Raw genomic sequence first — 16,955 nt, forward strand, 5'->3', positions numbered from 1 at the left:
CCACAACATCACCTTTTGGCTGGATCTGTCAGGACATGTACTGCTCTAAATGTACCTTTTACCCAGTATATGTGAAGGGAAAGCTTTTTATTATAGTCAGAAGAAGATTAGGTGGTCTAATGCCATACTCATCATTAAACATGATTATAGAGGAAAGGTTGATTAGCACTTGTTGTCAGGGGTTTGCAGAGATTAAGTGTTAGGACAATTCTCTTACCAAGTGAGAGGACACCGCAAGAGTGAGATTAAAGATCTATACGGCAAACATAGTCCAAACAGACTTGAGATATCTTAGTCACAGTGGAAAAACAAATATCACCCCCATAGGTGAAAAAACCCTGAACCATTTAAACTGCTGTGAGCAGCCTGAGTAGCACTTTCATTTCCTCTGCAGATGCAGGGGAAATGCATCTAGGCTGATTTAAGAAATCACTGCACCATTCAACCCTGTCAGCTTTTTTCTTTTTAAGAAGTTAACTTTACTGCCATTGAAATAAAGGTTGTTCAGACTGTAATCAGGACAGGCAGCCTACTTTATGTTATGGGAAATTAGGAAAACACACAACCTTCTAGTCGATAAACTCTGTGAAAATCTTCGGTATTACACAACGATATGCCGGATAACTGCTTAGTGCTCTGTGCATCCGCTCCTGAAAGTGAGAGAGTCTAGGTCTTGGCCAGGACTGCAAGGTTAGATACATTTGCATGTTTAAAACTCTGAAATGCAGGTGCAAGTATCTCGTTACAATACACAAAATCTGTTTGTCTGCAAACTCATCCTACATGATCTGGAACTTAGCAACCAAATGTGGTGCACAGGTACATCTTAGGCCCTTGAAGAGTCTTATCATCACATTGCCAAGTAATCAACTACCAAATGAACTAAAATGACCCATTTTTAGCAATTATGCACTTGTGCAATCTTATACAAGCATCAAATTTTAATTTTGGGACATTAACATTTAATTTATATTCACAAAGTATCCATATATAATGATACATATACATTATGGCCTAACAACCCACTAAGATGACCTTTATATGGGGTTATTAAAGTAGGACATTGGCATGGGCGTACACTTGTGCGGTATAAATCAAGAGACCTAACAGGTAGGTTTTAGACATAACTCGTCATTAAAAGCTTTTCCTGTGACGCTAGTGTTTCTAAGACACTGATTATTGTCACACATCATATTTTACCAATTTTTGTGATTTTTCCCCCCCCACATAGTACAAAAACCATTAAGGGCTGTTTAGCAGTGGAGTCTGACCCAGCTACACTTGGAGAGGTAGGGCAGAGCGATTCAGGCACCTGTTGTATAACAACCTGATAAATTGCTTCCAGTTCTCGCCCAAGGGAAACATTTAAACTTGACATTAAACATTAAGATAAAAGCATAAGTAAGAAACATAAAGCAATCATTTGAGAACATCTGTAAAACTGTGACACTGGTTCACCTTAAAGCCCTTTTTAACTCCTAGATTCAAACCAAGGCGTGCCTTCAGAGTGTTTTGCGTCACCAAAACTAGCACTTGTGCAGGTCCTGGAACTAACAGGTGAGACGAAAGAGCGTTCAGTTTAACTGAACTTGAAATAAATGCAGAATGAAAGGTGCTGCAAAAAACATAATAAGAGCAACTGAGCCATGCTCCCTGACCCAAGAGTTTGATACAGAAACAGCATTTCAGAGGAAAACAAATCCGTTCAGGCCATCATATGTTATTCTGTCCTTAGACACCGAGTAATGCACCAACAGCCTGCTGTTTGCAGAGCGTTGAACTGTAGGATTTCTGCATATTTTCTGCTTGGACACTTTGACATGTGTTGCTTATATAGCTGAACATATATCAACCTCAATGCATCACCTTAATAGCATAAAGTTATCAAAACAGGGCCCTGTTTCAGGAAGCCGGTTTAGTGGAAAAACTGAGTAAGTATACCCTGAGTTAACGAAAACTCTGGGTTTTCGGTTTCACAAAGCGAGTTCAGATGGAGCCTCAGTGAGTCACTATGACGACACACTCCGTGAAGCTAACCTGCCCCCTAGCAGGTTACGCAAAACTGTAAGCTGTCGTCTGTGAGGCGTGAGCAGTGTTTGTTTGTAACATAGTTCATGATGGAGAAGAAATGCTCATATATGTGGATCCGAAGATCGACGGAATTAGGCATGCTGGTAGGCCGCTCTCGTCAGAAGTAAATCTGCCTAGGCATCATTAAATGTTGTACTGTCTTCAGTGTCATGACTGTGTGCAGGCAGGCAGGGAAATGGACCCAAAATGCAGGACCCACGGAGGCGAGGGTGAACTCAAAATAAACAGCTTTATTGACAGTTTTTTGTCAGATTGTACAGGACACTAACTAAACTGGGAAAAACAAACTAACGGACAGGCAAACAGGTTAACGGAACACACAGCAAAGTTCGATGGTACGACGCGACAACAAGCAGGGGAAGACGCTCACACTAAATACAAGAGGTGAACAGGACTAAGAGGAAACAGCTGGGAGACACGACTGGTGCTGATTACACTGACGAGACAGGGAGAGCACAAACGCAACACACTGACAAAAGACACAGATCAAAATAAAACAGGAAATGCACAGACTGGACTCACATGGGGAGACACAAAACAGAGGGAGTGCAACACCAAACCTCTAAGAACAAAAAGGTGTAAACCCCAAGCACACAATCAGCATAAACAACAACAAAGGATCATAATGACAATAACAGAATAATAATAATAAAAATAAACACAAAACGCTGGGTAAATAAATGCACGATGTTTTGGCGGATATACCAGCTTCCACGAGTGTGACTGTTATTTTGAGCGATGAAAAATAATAAAATATAACTTTATTTTTATATTTCAAGATCACAATCTTCTAATCTTCTTTGAGTCTTTGGGTCACAAACTAGAAAAAGTTGCATTTCCTGTGAAAATGCAGTGTGAATTCCTTGTAGTGGAAGTAAAACTATGTGCTGAAAGGAGGTGAAGAAAGTAAAAATTCTGTCAAAAACAGGTGAAGAAGCAGAAATTTTTGCTGTCAACAAGTGAAAAACTGACAATTCTGCTGAAAGGGGGTAAAGAAGCTGAAATTTGTACTGAAGAGAGGTGAAAAAGTTTAACCTTCTGCTGAAAAAAGCTGAAGTAGAACTTTCTGCTGAAAAGAGGTGAAGAAGCTGAATGTACAAACTGCTCCACTGTTAAAACCTAAAAATCCTTGTGTAACAGCTGCCCTGTTTGAGGTGTTAAAATCTCCCAATTCTTTTAATCTTTGGGCTGAAGGAAGGACAATACTCGGTGTGTAAATGCTCAATCACCAATCATTTATTTCCATACAATTCAACACTTATGAGCACAAGCCATCATGATGGGGAGACATGCATGAAGAGGGTCACAGCAAGTCTCAAAATGGTGACGGGTTACTCAGCTTCTTATAACCTCTAGTGGCCCCCACCTAGTCGTAAAAGCCTAAACATTCACATTCTTTCTCTGTTACGGCGCCTAAGTTATGACCTCGGCTCCCTGTCTTTCTGCTTAGCAGTCTGAAATGTCAAGAAACAGTGTAACACATTCACAGCAGATCAAGGGTACAGGGTAATGCACGCCTGTCTAACAAATCCAAAAATGGTCACATTCTTTTAACCCAAAAATATAATGGAAACTAAGCTACATACACAGCACACAATCTAGACTAAAGGATATTATATGACCTACAGCAGTTATGGGCGATCGTGGCTCAAGAGTTGGGAGTTCGCCTTGTAATCGGAAGGTTGCCAGTTCGAGCCCCGGCTTGGACAGTCTCGGTCATTGTGTCCTTGGGCAAGACACTTCACCCGTTGCCTACTGATGGTGGTCAGAGGGCCTGGTGGCGCCAGTGTCCGGCAGCCTCGCCTCTGGGCAGTGCGCTGTGCACAGGGTGGCTGTGGCTACAATGTAGCTTGCCATCACCAGTGTGTGAATGGGTGGATGACTGGATATGTAAAGCGCTTTGGGGTCCTTAGGGACTAGTAAAGCGCTATATAACTACAGGCCATTTACCATTTAACATAATTTAACTACAGATATAAGATAACATATGATAACAGAATAATCTCACAGAGGTGATGAACCGTAGAAGAACACCAAAGCAAACATTAAAAGCCACCAGATCCCGAGCCGTCCATGTTTGCACCCCTCTGCCACATGCTTAATATGAGCTTGTGTGTGTTTTTTCTTTTTTCCAGCACACTGCACCATTCAGACATTGATCTAACATGCTGACATAAACTGATAAATAGACAGACATTTTAATTTGGGTCGCTACACGTTCCATACAGAGAAGTCTCTCGCTGTGTGCGCACTGCTGAGAAAAAGAAAGCTCAGTCCAGTTCATTTCTTCTCTGTTCCATGAATGTGTCACTATTATTGAGGAGCAAAAATAAGTGGGGCTTGACATCCATCCACTGTGCCAATTACACACTGGTTCTGATAACATCTCATCTCATCTGATCTCCCTCCCTCATCACAAACAAATAAATAAACAATCCTTGAAGCAACGATCCCAAGCACAACAGGAATAAAACTTGCTTTTTTGTTAGTTAGATTTAAGTAAATTACATGCCTCTAACGTTAGTAAATCATGTTAGTCCAGTTTAGTTATTCTTTTCATGAAAGGGAAAGTTCCACAAATACACATGCCATAAAAAATAGCTGCTGTGGGAGATGTCAAAGGTCACTATAGCGTGGGATAGATGACAACTTACTCTTCATTTAGTTTATGTGGAGATTCACACACACACACACACACACACACACACACACACACACACACACACACACACACACACACACACACACACACACACACACACACACAGATAAACAAGAAAGCTAGGCCTTCACTATGGTGGAAGGTAGAAATTATATGATACAAATTGATAAGCACGCATGTAGGAGTTAGATAAAGTATTACATCCAGCACCGTACTGTACTCTCATGTAGAGTAGAATAATAGGCACATAAGGATGCGTGCTTAAGAGTAGACATGTGACAGGATGGGAGTTTGTCTGTGAGGTTAGAAGGAGGGGGTACATCGCAGTTTCTGCATAACAACAAAGATAGGGAGCATGTGGTTTCAGATCAGCGTGTTATGACATTTGCAGCAGGCATAGGAGGTTGTTTTTGTAAGATTGTTATTGTTTTATGTTTATGCCAAAAAGTTGATTCTGTTCTGTTGTAGCATTTTCATTGGGAGAAACATTTCGTCACTCATCCAAATGACTTCTTCAGTAGCAGTTGACTGCAGGTTTCCCCAATCTTATAAACAGTACATTTGCATTATTACTGAAACTAGCACCACTGAGTGAACAAAGGGCCATTCCGGCATTCAGGAGGAAACGTGATTGACGTGTTTTGGGAAGAGTGAGGTCTTTAAGACTCAGCCAGAAAGTATATAAAGTAGTAGCTGAGGAACGAATCCTCAGATCTGCACAAGTCTCTGTACTGTGTTTGATCTCCCAATGCGCATTGGTAATAAAGGGATTTTGTATTGCAGTAAGGTGTGCCAGAATTAAAAGGATCGGGAGCAATCGAGAGAGGATCGCGACACTGCAAAAATACCTCCACAGCTTTCCAACCTTTTCATATTCTACCTTTTTTTTTAATGAACGGATATTTTCCTCGTTTATGTCACCTGCATAAAACAATACTGTGTTGCGTTTCACAGTACGTCGCCTTCTTCGTTTCATTACAGGAGCGACACATTATTTGAAATGCTTTATTTTCTTTGAGTACTAATAAATTCTCCGACAAAAAGCGGTAGAACGACAACAACACTCTCTCTCCATGCCCGCGTTTCACACACAACTTCCTGCCGGTACGAACTGAGCGTCAGAGGAGGGAGGAGTCAGACCGCTGCTGCTTTAAAAAGCAATCTCCCGCCAGCTAAGCCCAGGTTAGAGCGAAACAATTCGCTCCGTGTGCTGGTGTTTGGACTGGAGCTGCATGCCGATGCCTTAGAAGACGACTTTTTCCCCCCTGTTTGTGTGGGTTTTTTTTTTTTAAACATTTCCTGTCTGGAGAGAAGAGTTTTTAGTTGGTTTACAGCACCAGTAAACTGAACATGGAGTGCAGCTTTAAATGCCAGGTGGGTGCATTGATTGTTGTATCAATATCAGGGTATCGCGGCGATAACGGGCGTCGTGACCAGGCTTCTCTCGTGGCTGTCCTAAGGTTTCTGGTAGTGATGAGGGAATTCCGGCTCTTTTTTGAGAACCGGCTTAATTGGCTCGATTCACTAAAAAGAGCCAGCTCTTTCGGCTCCGGAGCGGCTCTTCAGGTTGTTTTGTTGCTTTAATTAATTTATTATCAACAACAATATAAAATTATGCACAAATGAATTCGTAATGTAAAAAGATGTTGTTGTTTTTTTAAAAATGGTTTATTATATAAAATATTTTTATTATGTAAATAAAAATAAATGAACACCCAGATCTTTTAATTTAGGTAAAGTTTGGCATTTAGAAATACCAAGTGCCTCAGCTTTGAGGAGCTGATCCGGTTTCTTCTATCAGGAAGAAACCAGATCAGATTCTCTCAAAGGGGACTGATGTTGCCACAATGTAAGACCTGGATAAATGGAAGCCTTGTTCTCCTACCACAGGGGTGGGCAATTCCAGGCCCCGAGGGCCGGTGTCCTGCAGGTTTTAGATCTCACCTTGGGTCAACACACCTGAATCACATGATTAGTTCGTTACCAGGCCTCTGGAGAACTTCAGGACATTTGAGGAGCTAATTTAGCCATTTAAATCAGCTGTGTTGGTTCAAGGACGCATCTAAAACCTGCAGGGACACCGGCCCTCGAGATCTGGAGTTGCCCACCCCTGTCCTACCATCTCAGTGGGTCTGCACTTCTCTGGCAAAGGGGCTCATCAGTGTAGTATCTCACTTCCAGTACTACATCTGGTGAGGGATTCCTTCTGGTAGTGTCTATACTGGCAGAGAGAGAGATGACTGTGTTGATTTTGTCTCTTGGTGTCTCCTGCTCACGTTCTCTCTCACCTCCCTGCTCTGTTCCTGTGGTGGTGCTGCTGCAAGTGTAACTACTGCCCCTCCTCCTCTACTCAGCCCCTTCCCCCTCTACTCAGCACAAACACAAGGCTTTTTGCACCCTTCCCCCTTCTGCTCAGCGTAAACACAAGGCTGGCTCACATGCGGCGAGAGAGAACACCCTCCCCCACTACTTCCAATAAGGAGCCGGCTCCCGTCGTTCACTTCAAAGATCCGTCCCTAAGAGCCGCTTCGTTCACGACCGACCCATCTCTAGTTCATGGTACAGATGTGTCTCTACCACGTGTTGCTTTTTTGTAGCAACAGCTGTGAAGGTATAAATAATCCACTTGAATACAAATACTACTTGAACTACAAATGAGTAGCTGACGCAGCTCTGGACACTTGGAGGCTAGATTAAGGCCATGTCCACACTAACACGTTTTTGTTTGAAAACACATCTTTTTCTCTCAGTTTTGGCCTTCCGTCCACACTGAGATGGTGCTTTTGCAACTTTGTAGTCTTGTGTTACTCGCAGCAACAACTCCACCTTCTCATTTAAAAAAAACAAAACAAAACTGTGCTTTTCCTCGACATTATGCTGCAAAGTTTCAAAGCACTGGAAAGTAAATAAACGGCAGACGGAGATGACGCAGAATCATCTTGCATTTCACGCATGCGCAGTGCAGGAACATAATGGTTTTCAGTTGTTTCAGTGTGGATGAACAACTCTTCGAAACGTTGGAAAATGATAATGTGGACGTGGAGGGTTTTTATTTTTTTTTATTTATTTTTTTATTTTTTTATAAATATAAAATTGTGTGAAGTCATTGTCTGTCTTTGATGGCCACCAACAGCAAATATAGATTCAAGGGTACTTTTTTTTTTTTTTTTTCTTTTCTTACATATTTCTATACTTGTGCCCCTTGTAACAGTTTTCCATGTACCTTTGAATTAAATGTTTATATTAACTCTTTAGGCAACTCTCAAACACTAGGGGTGCTGCAGCTGCTAGAATAAAAAAATCGAAGTCTCCGAGGACCACTTTGAACCATTTACACACAGGTCATACAAGTGCATCTAAAAATACTACATAATGCTTTTCATGTTCCAGACAGTCATGTTCAGTTTTAGTTTTTTTTTTTTTAAATTTATTTTTATCTGTCATACTTGGCACAGGGTCAACATTGCAATGAAATGTGTTTGACGAGCAGAAGAAAAGTCAATCAGCAAATAGTAAAAAGTGTCAGGAGTGAGCAGCAGTACAAGATTTCAGAGTGTCAGTTAGTACAGTATTGGACAGAGTAAGGGTTTTTATTTTGGCAGAACAGCTTCCATACCAAACTGTAATGTTGTTAGTGCAACTATCTTATTTAACCAATCTCATGGACACAACTCAGTGCTGTGCGGCATGCAGGCATGGTCAAGATGACTTGCTGAAGTTCACACCGAGCATTACAATGGGAGGCTGAAGGAGACTGTCCAGAATGTTACATTGGCCCAAATAGCCAGCTGTTACAACCCAGGTTTTCAGAAGAGCATCTCTGAATATACAAGATGTTGAACCTTGAAGCAGATGGGTAGCAGAAGCAGAAGACCACATCAGGTGCCACTCCTCTCAGTTCACCAAAATTGGACAACAGAAGGTTGTGAACTCATTGCCTAGTCTAATGACTCTTGACTATGCTGCAACAGCTCAGCCTGCTGCTGGTGATTTAATGGGGTGGGGACATTTTCTTGGCATACTTCGGACTTATTAGTACCAACTCAGCATGATTTAACCACCACAGCCTACCTGAGTATTGCTGCTGTCCATGCAGGATAACACGCCATGTCACGAAGCTGAAATCATCTCAAGTTGATTTCTTGAACATGACAATGAGTTCCCTGTACTCAAATTGGCTCCACAGAGACTGGACCTGAATCAAACAGAGCTTATTTTCGATGTAGCAGGATTGGAGATTCCCATCCTCGATGTGCAGCCGATAAATCTGCAGTACCTGTGTGACGCTATCATGTAAATGTGGACCAAAATCTCTTAGGAATTTTTCCAGTACGTTATTGAATATATGGCATGACAATTTAAGGAAGCTCTGACAATTTCAGGAAGCTCTGTAAGCAAAAGGGCGTCCAGCCTAATACTAGAATGGTCTGGTTCAAAAAGTGACCAGTGAGTGAAAGTGGCTTAATGTCCTCTCCCCCGACCTCCCTCTTCACCACGACGGACCGGTGCAACCCATCTGTCGATTTCCGGCTCCCTTCTCATCACTCGCGAACAAGACCCCGAGATACTTGAACTCCTCCACTTGGGGCAGGAACTCATCCCCGACCCAGAGTGGGTACTCCACCGTTTTCCGGCTGAGAACCATGGCCTCAGATTTGGACGTGCTGATCCTCATTCCTGCTGCTTCACACTCTGCTGCGAACCATTCCAGTGCGAGCTGGAGGCCATCACCCGATGAAGCCAACAGAACCACATCATCCGTGAAAAGCAGAGACGAGATTCTGGGGCCACCGAAGTGAAAGCCCTCCGCCACTTGGCTGTGCCTAGAAAATTATGAACAGAATCGGTGACAAAGGGCAGCCCTGGCCGACCCCATCACCCACTGGGAACGAGTCCAACTTATTGACGGCAATGCGAACCAAACTCTTGCAACGGTTGTATAGGGATCGAATGGCCCGTTGCAATGAGCAAGACACACCTGTAGTTAGAACACACCCTCCGGTCCCCCTTCTTAAAGATGGAGACCACCACCCCGGTCTGCCAGTCCTGGGGTACTGCCCCTGATCTCCATGCAACATTGTGGAGGCGTGTCAACCAGGACAGCCCTACAACGTCCAGAGCCTTCATGAACTCGGGGCGGACCTCATCCACACCAGGGGCTCTGCCACGAAGGAGTTGTTTAACTGCCTCAGTGCCCTCGCCCCCGGAAATTGGCGAGTCATCCCCAGACTCTGCTTCCTCCTCGGAAGACGTAGCAGTGGGATTAAGGAGGTCCTCGAAGTATTCCACTGCTAGCATGATGGACAAGTTTTTGATGGGGCTCTTACACAAATGCAAAACAGAAGATGAAGCATCGCCAAATATGCTTCCAAACAACTTCCTTCCGTGCCAAAGACTAGAAAATATGATTAAGCATATCTTGCCTTTGGCTTCACCTGCACAACAGCGGTGCCATGGTAGGTTTCACCGACAGAATTAGTTTCCCCTGCATCGGGATCATGTGCTGGGTAAAAAAACAACTACATGTGAAATAATTAATTGTGTGTGTGTGTGTGTGTGTGTGTGTGTGTGTGTGTGTGTGTGTGTGTGTGTTTTTGGTTTTTTTGCTACTTGTAATTTATTGCAGTTTACTTTTAATTGTTTACAAAAGGTTTGAGGTGCACTGCAATGGAATCTGAGTTTGTGTGTGGCTGGAGGATGTGTTTGTGTTGGGGGGGGGGGGAGAGAAGATTTTATTGTAAACACAAAGGAGGGCAAAAGAAGTTTGGGAACAGCTGCCTTAGATGGGCAGCTCTAGGTTAAGGAATAGGAAATTGTCAGCTGGGAGCTCTAGGGCAGATCAGACAGACTCAGCAACTGACGATTGCCCCGAAGAAAGGCCAAAGGTGGAAACCTTTCAAGGGCCCTTCAGGAAGCATGTTACCCATCATGTGGTTGAGAAGGTGGCAAGGTGCAGCAGTGGAACAGAGGTTCCTTAGGGAAAAACTGTCTGGCAGTAGAGCTGTCGGATCACTAAGTAGATGGGATTCTAATTTAGGAAAAAAAACATTTCTGAAAGAACAGGTAAGATAAAAGTCATCTCTGAAGGAGCTGGAGATAACTGCAGGAACAGCCTTGAGAACAGGGGAATATCTGCTCACGGATGTGCATCTGTACAGTTGATCTCTATATATGTGACCTTCCCCAAGGGATACTTCAGCTAATCAGAGATGGATATTTGCATCCTCCGTCTGTCTCCTTTGAGTGAAGCATTATGGCGGTAATGCTATGTTTAAATATTGATTGAAAAAGAAGGGAGACCATAGAAGAGTTTACCATAAAGACAAATAAGTGAAAACCCAACAGTGATCAAAGAAATGTACAAGAAGAAAAGGCTGTATTTGGATTTTTTTTTTTTTTTTTTTTTTTTTTTTCCCTTACCTTGCGGTTTTAACCCAATACAAGGTTCTTTATTTTTCCCCCTGCTGAAGAGAAGACCTACATCATAAAGTACCAAAGACGGGAGCATGTCGACGCAAGTCTGCATAGCACCTTCAGACTACCATGTCCATCAAATTCAGGAGCAGAAAGACCTCAGCTACCACAGAACCAATGTCAGGAACGTGAACCGGCAGACACTTCGGCTGGCACAGGAAGACCATTTTTCTCTTGTTGACTTTATAGTATTTTTTTTCACCCAGAATAGGCACAAGAGCCAGAAAGAAACTGCCAACTTTGGTACAGAAGACATAGCAATTGACCTGGATGATGGTCGATTTAAAAGACACATGGTAACTTAACTTGGTAGATTGAATCAGGAACAGATTGGAGAGAGGGGCCACCAGGCTGAGGTTAGGTGTCCCGATTCTTTGATGTTGGGCTGAGAACAACAGCGCTGCCCCCCCCCCCAAAAAAAGCGTCAGACAGCGCTGTAAACAACGGTAGACTGGTGGGTAATAAGCAAGCAAATATTACAGAAAACAGATTTTTCATGGCGAATTTTTCTTGACGTACACTGAGAGAGAGCTGTGCATGAAGTGTGATTTATTGTTGTTATTATTGTTATTATATTTTTTTTATCGTGGTGGAGGCAAAACTGCAAAAGTAAGGGGGAATTCATGACAATGTGAAGCATAGTTTGGATCTTCTCTTGCGGCTGGTTCAGTCAATTTTGGTTGGAGAATGATGAGCTCGCGGCCCATGTTGCGGCCCGCATAATGACGTGAAATATTTTTTTAAAATTACTATTTTAAAAAAAAAAATAAAAAATAAAAAATAAAAAAATTAAATAGTATGAAGGCAATAGGCAGAGTGTTACAGGCATGGCCCTAAAGACTGTAGCCTCATGGGCAGTGTAGTCCGTGCTGCAGGGACAATGGACTGCCATACCCGTTATGTGTCTGTGAGCGCGAGGAAGGGAGAAAAAGGAGAGTCAAAAAGTACAAGTTGTCATCAAGAAAAAGCAGGAGATGGAAGCATGTAAATCTAATAATAACCACTGCAGCCAAAAAGAGTGCCTGACGAGCCCAGCTTTAAGTAAGCTATGACCCAGACAACAAAGTAAAGCTAGTTTTCGGCTACGAGCCCGACACAGACTCCGATGTATTAGCCAGAGGTCCCTTTACTACAGTTCGGAGCCACGGACCTGTTTTATATACGCGCGGAATAGTTTCCTATACGAGATCGCTGCAAAAAGTGCAGCCTTACCTAATGTCCACCCTACTGTTACCAATTTTATATTAAGATTTAAAAATCTAGTTGGTTTTGGTATGGCGAGTAACATTCAGTTATAGTAATGAATCAAACAGCAATAACGCATTCATGTAGTTGTGAAAAGTATGATAATATATTAAATAATCCAAAGTTCAGAATACGTTACTCTCATTGAGTAACGTAACTGAATACGTTACGAAATACATTTTGGGGCATGTATTCTGCAATCTGTATTGGAATACATTTAAAAGTAACCTTCCCAACACTGTTCAGGAGAATACTGTGGCAGCCTCATGTGCCTTATCAGTGGGTATAAATGAAATTGTCTTTGACAAGGTTACAGTCTGCAAGCAGTTAGCTGTAGCCATTTTCCTGAAAAAGAATTACCCTAATTTGGTGTTACACAAGATAATATATTCTAATATAAGCAATTGTGCTTCTAATTGGTCAAAACGGGGGAGAGGCTATGGTTTGGACTTGACTCACAGGCTCCCCCCCCCCTTTTTTTTTTTTTTTTTTTTTTTTTTTTGGGCAAAGTCATAAATTGCAAAACCTTCAGAGAGGTGCAACTGCCACGGGGATATGCATACCCACTCTGGGCTTCATCACTGCTTACCATGTTGCAGGCAAAATCACAACAAAACAGATGAAGTAAGATTTATAGTAATGCTCGACCTCAAACACAAATGCCACAACAAATGAGGACATCGAGGCAATGGTATAGCAGGTGTTTGGTTTATGGCTTTTTCTCAGACTTGGGGACCACGGTGTTCTATTTTGTGTAGCCATTTCCGTTGTTGCTGCATTTCAAAAATGGTGTTTTGATTTTCGTAACTCATCATGCGATTGCCACTGACAAGCCAATTGGTGACATGCAGTCTGACATTATTTTTGGATTGCTTGGAGCCCCAACTAAGTGGGAAAACAAAGTTCCTGGTACTAGGGCTGGGCCATATTATACTGTTCACGGGAATACCGGTATAATGTTAGGCAATGATAAGAAAAAAAGAAATTGCGATAGAATATGGGTAAAACACGCATGCGCAGTGCCTTGGTTTTAGTATGCATATGGCGGAAAAAGTATAGCGGCAACAGAGAATGAGAAGGGCGGAAGCGGATCGTTGAATGAAACGGATGAACCAGAATTGTTTTTTAAAAACATGCAACTTCAGTGATGTGGAACTGGTTTGGTTTTTGTCTGTCAGATAGCCACAAAAGCACTTTATGTGGTGCACGGCACTCTGTCAAGATTTGTCAAAAAATGTTTTAGTACGACTTTGGTAAGCTACGAAGCCGCACCGCTTAATAGACTGTCAGAGCATTACGGCTCCCGTAGTCAGGAGCCTTGCGGAGTACTGTACTTCAACATAATATTACCGTATTGTAGAGATGGCACAATACCACTTTTTTATGTCCGATACAATATCATAAATTTGGATATCGGCTGATACCGATATGAATCCGATATAGTGGTTTTTTTTTGTTTTGTTTTTTTAAATATCTTGCTGCATTTTGTATAAGTTCATACTCAAGTTTTAAAAAACAAACAAACACTAAAGCTATTCTGTTATACCTGTATGCAAAAAAAAAAAAAATACACTGCACCCAAAATATTTCATAGTTCAGCAATACTGATCAATCTAATAAACTTAAACCTACTCCATCCTCCCTATTCTGGTATTTTAAAGAGTAAGCAACCTAACTAATAGGGTTGCAAACGCCCAGCTAAAAATAAAAATAGGGAACCACCCCACCTCATGATGCTTAATCGATGTAATCAACTTTAATTTGATGCAGTGTGGGGGGGAAAAAAACAACTATTTTTCAAGAATAATTAAATAGATTTAACATCTTTCTTCAACAGAATTGCAGACTGCACAGATGGTACCTTCCCAAAGGAAAAAGTACTATAGCTTACTAGGGTATATTAGACTTAATAGCTACTAGATACAGTAATGGACTTCTATACATTTTACATCAGATTAAAACTTTGGGTGTAAGATTCAGATAATTATTTATTAAAAGCTAGACATTTTTAAATGAGAATAAGAAAGAAAAGTATGTCTTTGTGCCCCCTTTTCCCCCGTTCATGCCCTATCGGCCCCCAGGCTAAACTTTGCTAGATCCGCCCCTGCACAGTTACCAGCTGTCAGCTACGTAGAAAAAGATCCTGGTGTAGAAAGTAATATTAAATAAATTCTAACCACAGATTATCAAGCTTAAACGTGCTGCTGTTGTTCAGCCGCTGATTTCCTCTTTCTGGCGCGAAGTGGGCGATAAACAAACAAGAGAGACGGACTCGCGACAGAAAAGCCGATCAGCTGATCATTAATCAGTTTCAAGTTTGAAGTAGCAGCAGGAGAGGGAGGGGGAGAGAGGCAGTCACTCCATATATCGGTTGTTAAGCTTAGCGCTGGAGTGCTTTACAAACATTCAGAGATGAACTTACACACTTGCTTTACTTCTCTCTGGGATAACTTTCTCGGAGATGAAATGCCGGTTTGGTAGCGAGGCTACAAATACTCAACCAGACGCCAACAGGTCTCGCACGCCACAGCTGCTCTATCACGTGATGCATACTGCTCCGACGTGTTACGGTTATGAGCTGAGTTATGACATGTCCAAGTTTTGTGAGGTGCTTTTTTTTTTTTTTTTGATATTTATTGGATCGTATTACATTTTTTTTATTTCTCTCCGATATCCGATCCAGTAATTTAGGTCAGTGTCAGATCGGTCCATCTACCGTGTTGTACGTTTATAAGGACCCTAAAATGGCACCTGCTAAGAGACATATGAAGTGGATTTCAAACTCTATCAGTCACACAGTAGAACATGGGAATAGAGCAGCTGCGAGAGAATTCAGCATTAATGAGTCAATGGTACAGAAGTGGAGGAAGCAAGAAGAATGAGTTGAGTAAAGTTCGCCTTATCTAACTGTTTGGTTTCGCCTTATAATCCGGTGCACATTATGGCCCAATAAATATGGTAACTTATCTTTCTTGTAGAAATGTGCTCCAAATAAAAAAAAAAAAACCTTTGTGTTGACATTTTGTCTCGCATCAGTTATATCGTTATCGCAAATTTTCTAATATATATCGTGACAAATATTTTTGGCCATATTGTCCTGCCCTACCTGGTACCAGGTACTACCACCTGGTGGAGAACACTAAAAACTTACTCGAGCCATGCTGAGCTAGTGGAAAAGGGCTATATGTACAGATATTCAGTGATACTTTTAGCATCCCCATGGGACTTGTTGCCACTGGCTCCAGCACCTTTTGGTGCTAGGCTCAGTTGTCTGCTCAACCTCCTGCTGATATCTAACTTATCACCATCTTGGATAAGTTCAGGGATTGTTGGGTCATTGGGAGTTTAATGGCTGGGTTCTTGGAGGTGTAGAGGGCAAATCTTTGACGAGGACCTGTCTAAACTTAAGAAACAACGTTTTCCGTCTTCACTTGCTGTTTGCTGTTTGTCAGAAAGCTGGTGATCAAGTGACAGATGGCAGTAGAAAATGTCCCGAATTCTTTGATGTTGGGCTGAGAACAAACAACCACTACTCAGAGCAGGTCCAGTTAACCAACAATTATTTATTAGCATACATGTATGGGAGATTTACACAATGGCACCTTCCGTGTTGATCTCAAAGAAAAGCACTTCAACCTATTGTTTTATATGTCAGCGTTTACCCTCTTCATGCGTAAGCAGATAACATAACATGCGTCAGTTACAGTTAGATACAGTTCCTTTTTTGGTAATTTTCTATAACAAGCTATCAACTGCCTTTCATACCAGGTTTTTCCTGTTGTTCTCACTACGAGGCCCAGGATCATATGGCGGCACACATCCTGAGTACATCCTGTTCTGACTGTGCAGGCACGTAGCCAGTTACAAGAAAAATACTTCTTCTAAGGCCCTATGCTTTGCACATTCATTAGCTTCTAGATTAATATGTCACAAATTAAAAGCCCTGCCACATAATAATATATTTTCCACAAAAACTTCAGTTAGGAGAGTTCGGTGGAGAGAATTCAAAGGATGATGGATATGTTTAGAGCTGTTTGATATAACGATATATATCGGATGATGTAGAGCTGGGCGATAGAACGATAACGATATGTATTGCGATATAACGTTTTCTCGATAGAAAAATTAAACTATTGCGATAGACCTCGCCGCTCTTGTCGTCTAAAAAAAAAAAAAAAAAAAAAAAAAAAAAACAACTAAAAAAAAAAAACCAGCCAATCCAAATTAAGTAGCGCAGAGCCGAACCAATCACAGCCGCAGCGTCACGTCACGTGACTTGTTACGTACAGCACAAGTGCCAAGCCGCACATGTGTATTTGTTTGGGAAGCAGCCAGCCACCGTACCGCCCGGGTAATGGAGGAAATGAGTGTGCCGACTAGAAAAATCAACCGAGCGTGACCGAAGGTTACCGAAGAGAAAACAGATGATGGTTCCAATGCCGGAGAGACTGTCGAACGGAAGAGCCATAGAAGTTCCGTAGTG

General features: G+C 42.0%; 1 protein-coding gene across 4 annotated transcripts in view; it reads left to right on the forward strand.

The window, feature by feature from the left end:
* The first annotated feature begins 5,916 nt into the window (after positions 1–5,916).
* Positions 5,917–16,955, forward strand: part of LOC308384207 (uncharacterized protein) — a 44,950-nt gene continuing 33,911 nt past the window's right edge. For all 4 annotated transcript variants that reach the window (XM_080862630.1, XM_080862632.1, XM_080862631.1 and 1 more), the window contains exon 1: positions 5,917–6,127. In XM_080862630.1, coding sequence (XP_080718756.1) covers positions 6,104–6,127 — 24 coding nt within the window. In that variant the 5' untranslated portion in view covers positions 5,917–6,103. The remainder of the gene's footprint in view (positions 6,128–16,955) is intronic.

The sequence above is a fragment of the Rhamphochromis sp. 'chilingali' genome, assembly GCF_963969265.1.
Source record: "Rhamphochromis sp. 'chilingali' genome assembly, chromosome: 17".
NCBI classification, from domain to species: domain Eukaryota; kingdom Metazoa; phylum Chordata; class Actinopteri; order Cichliformes; family Cichlidae; genus Rhamphochromis; species Rhamphochromis sp. 'chilingali'.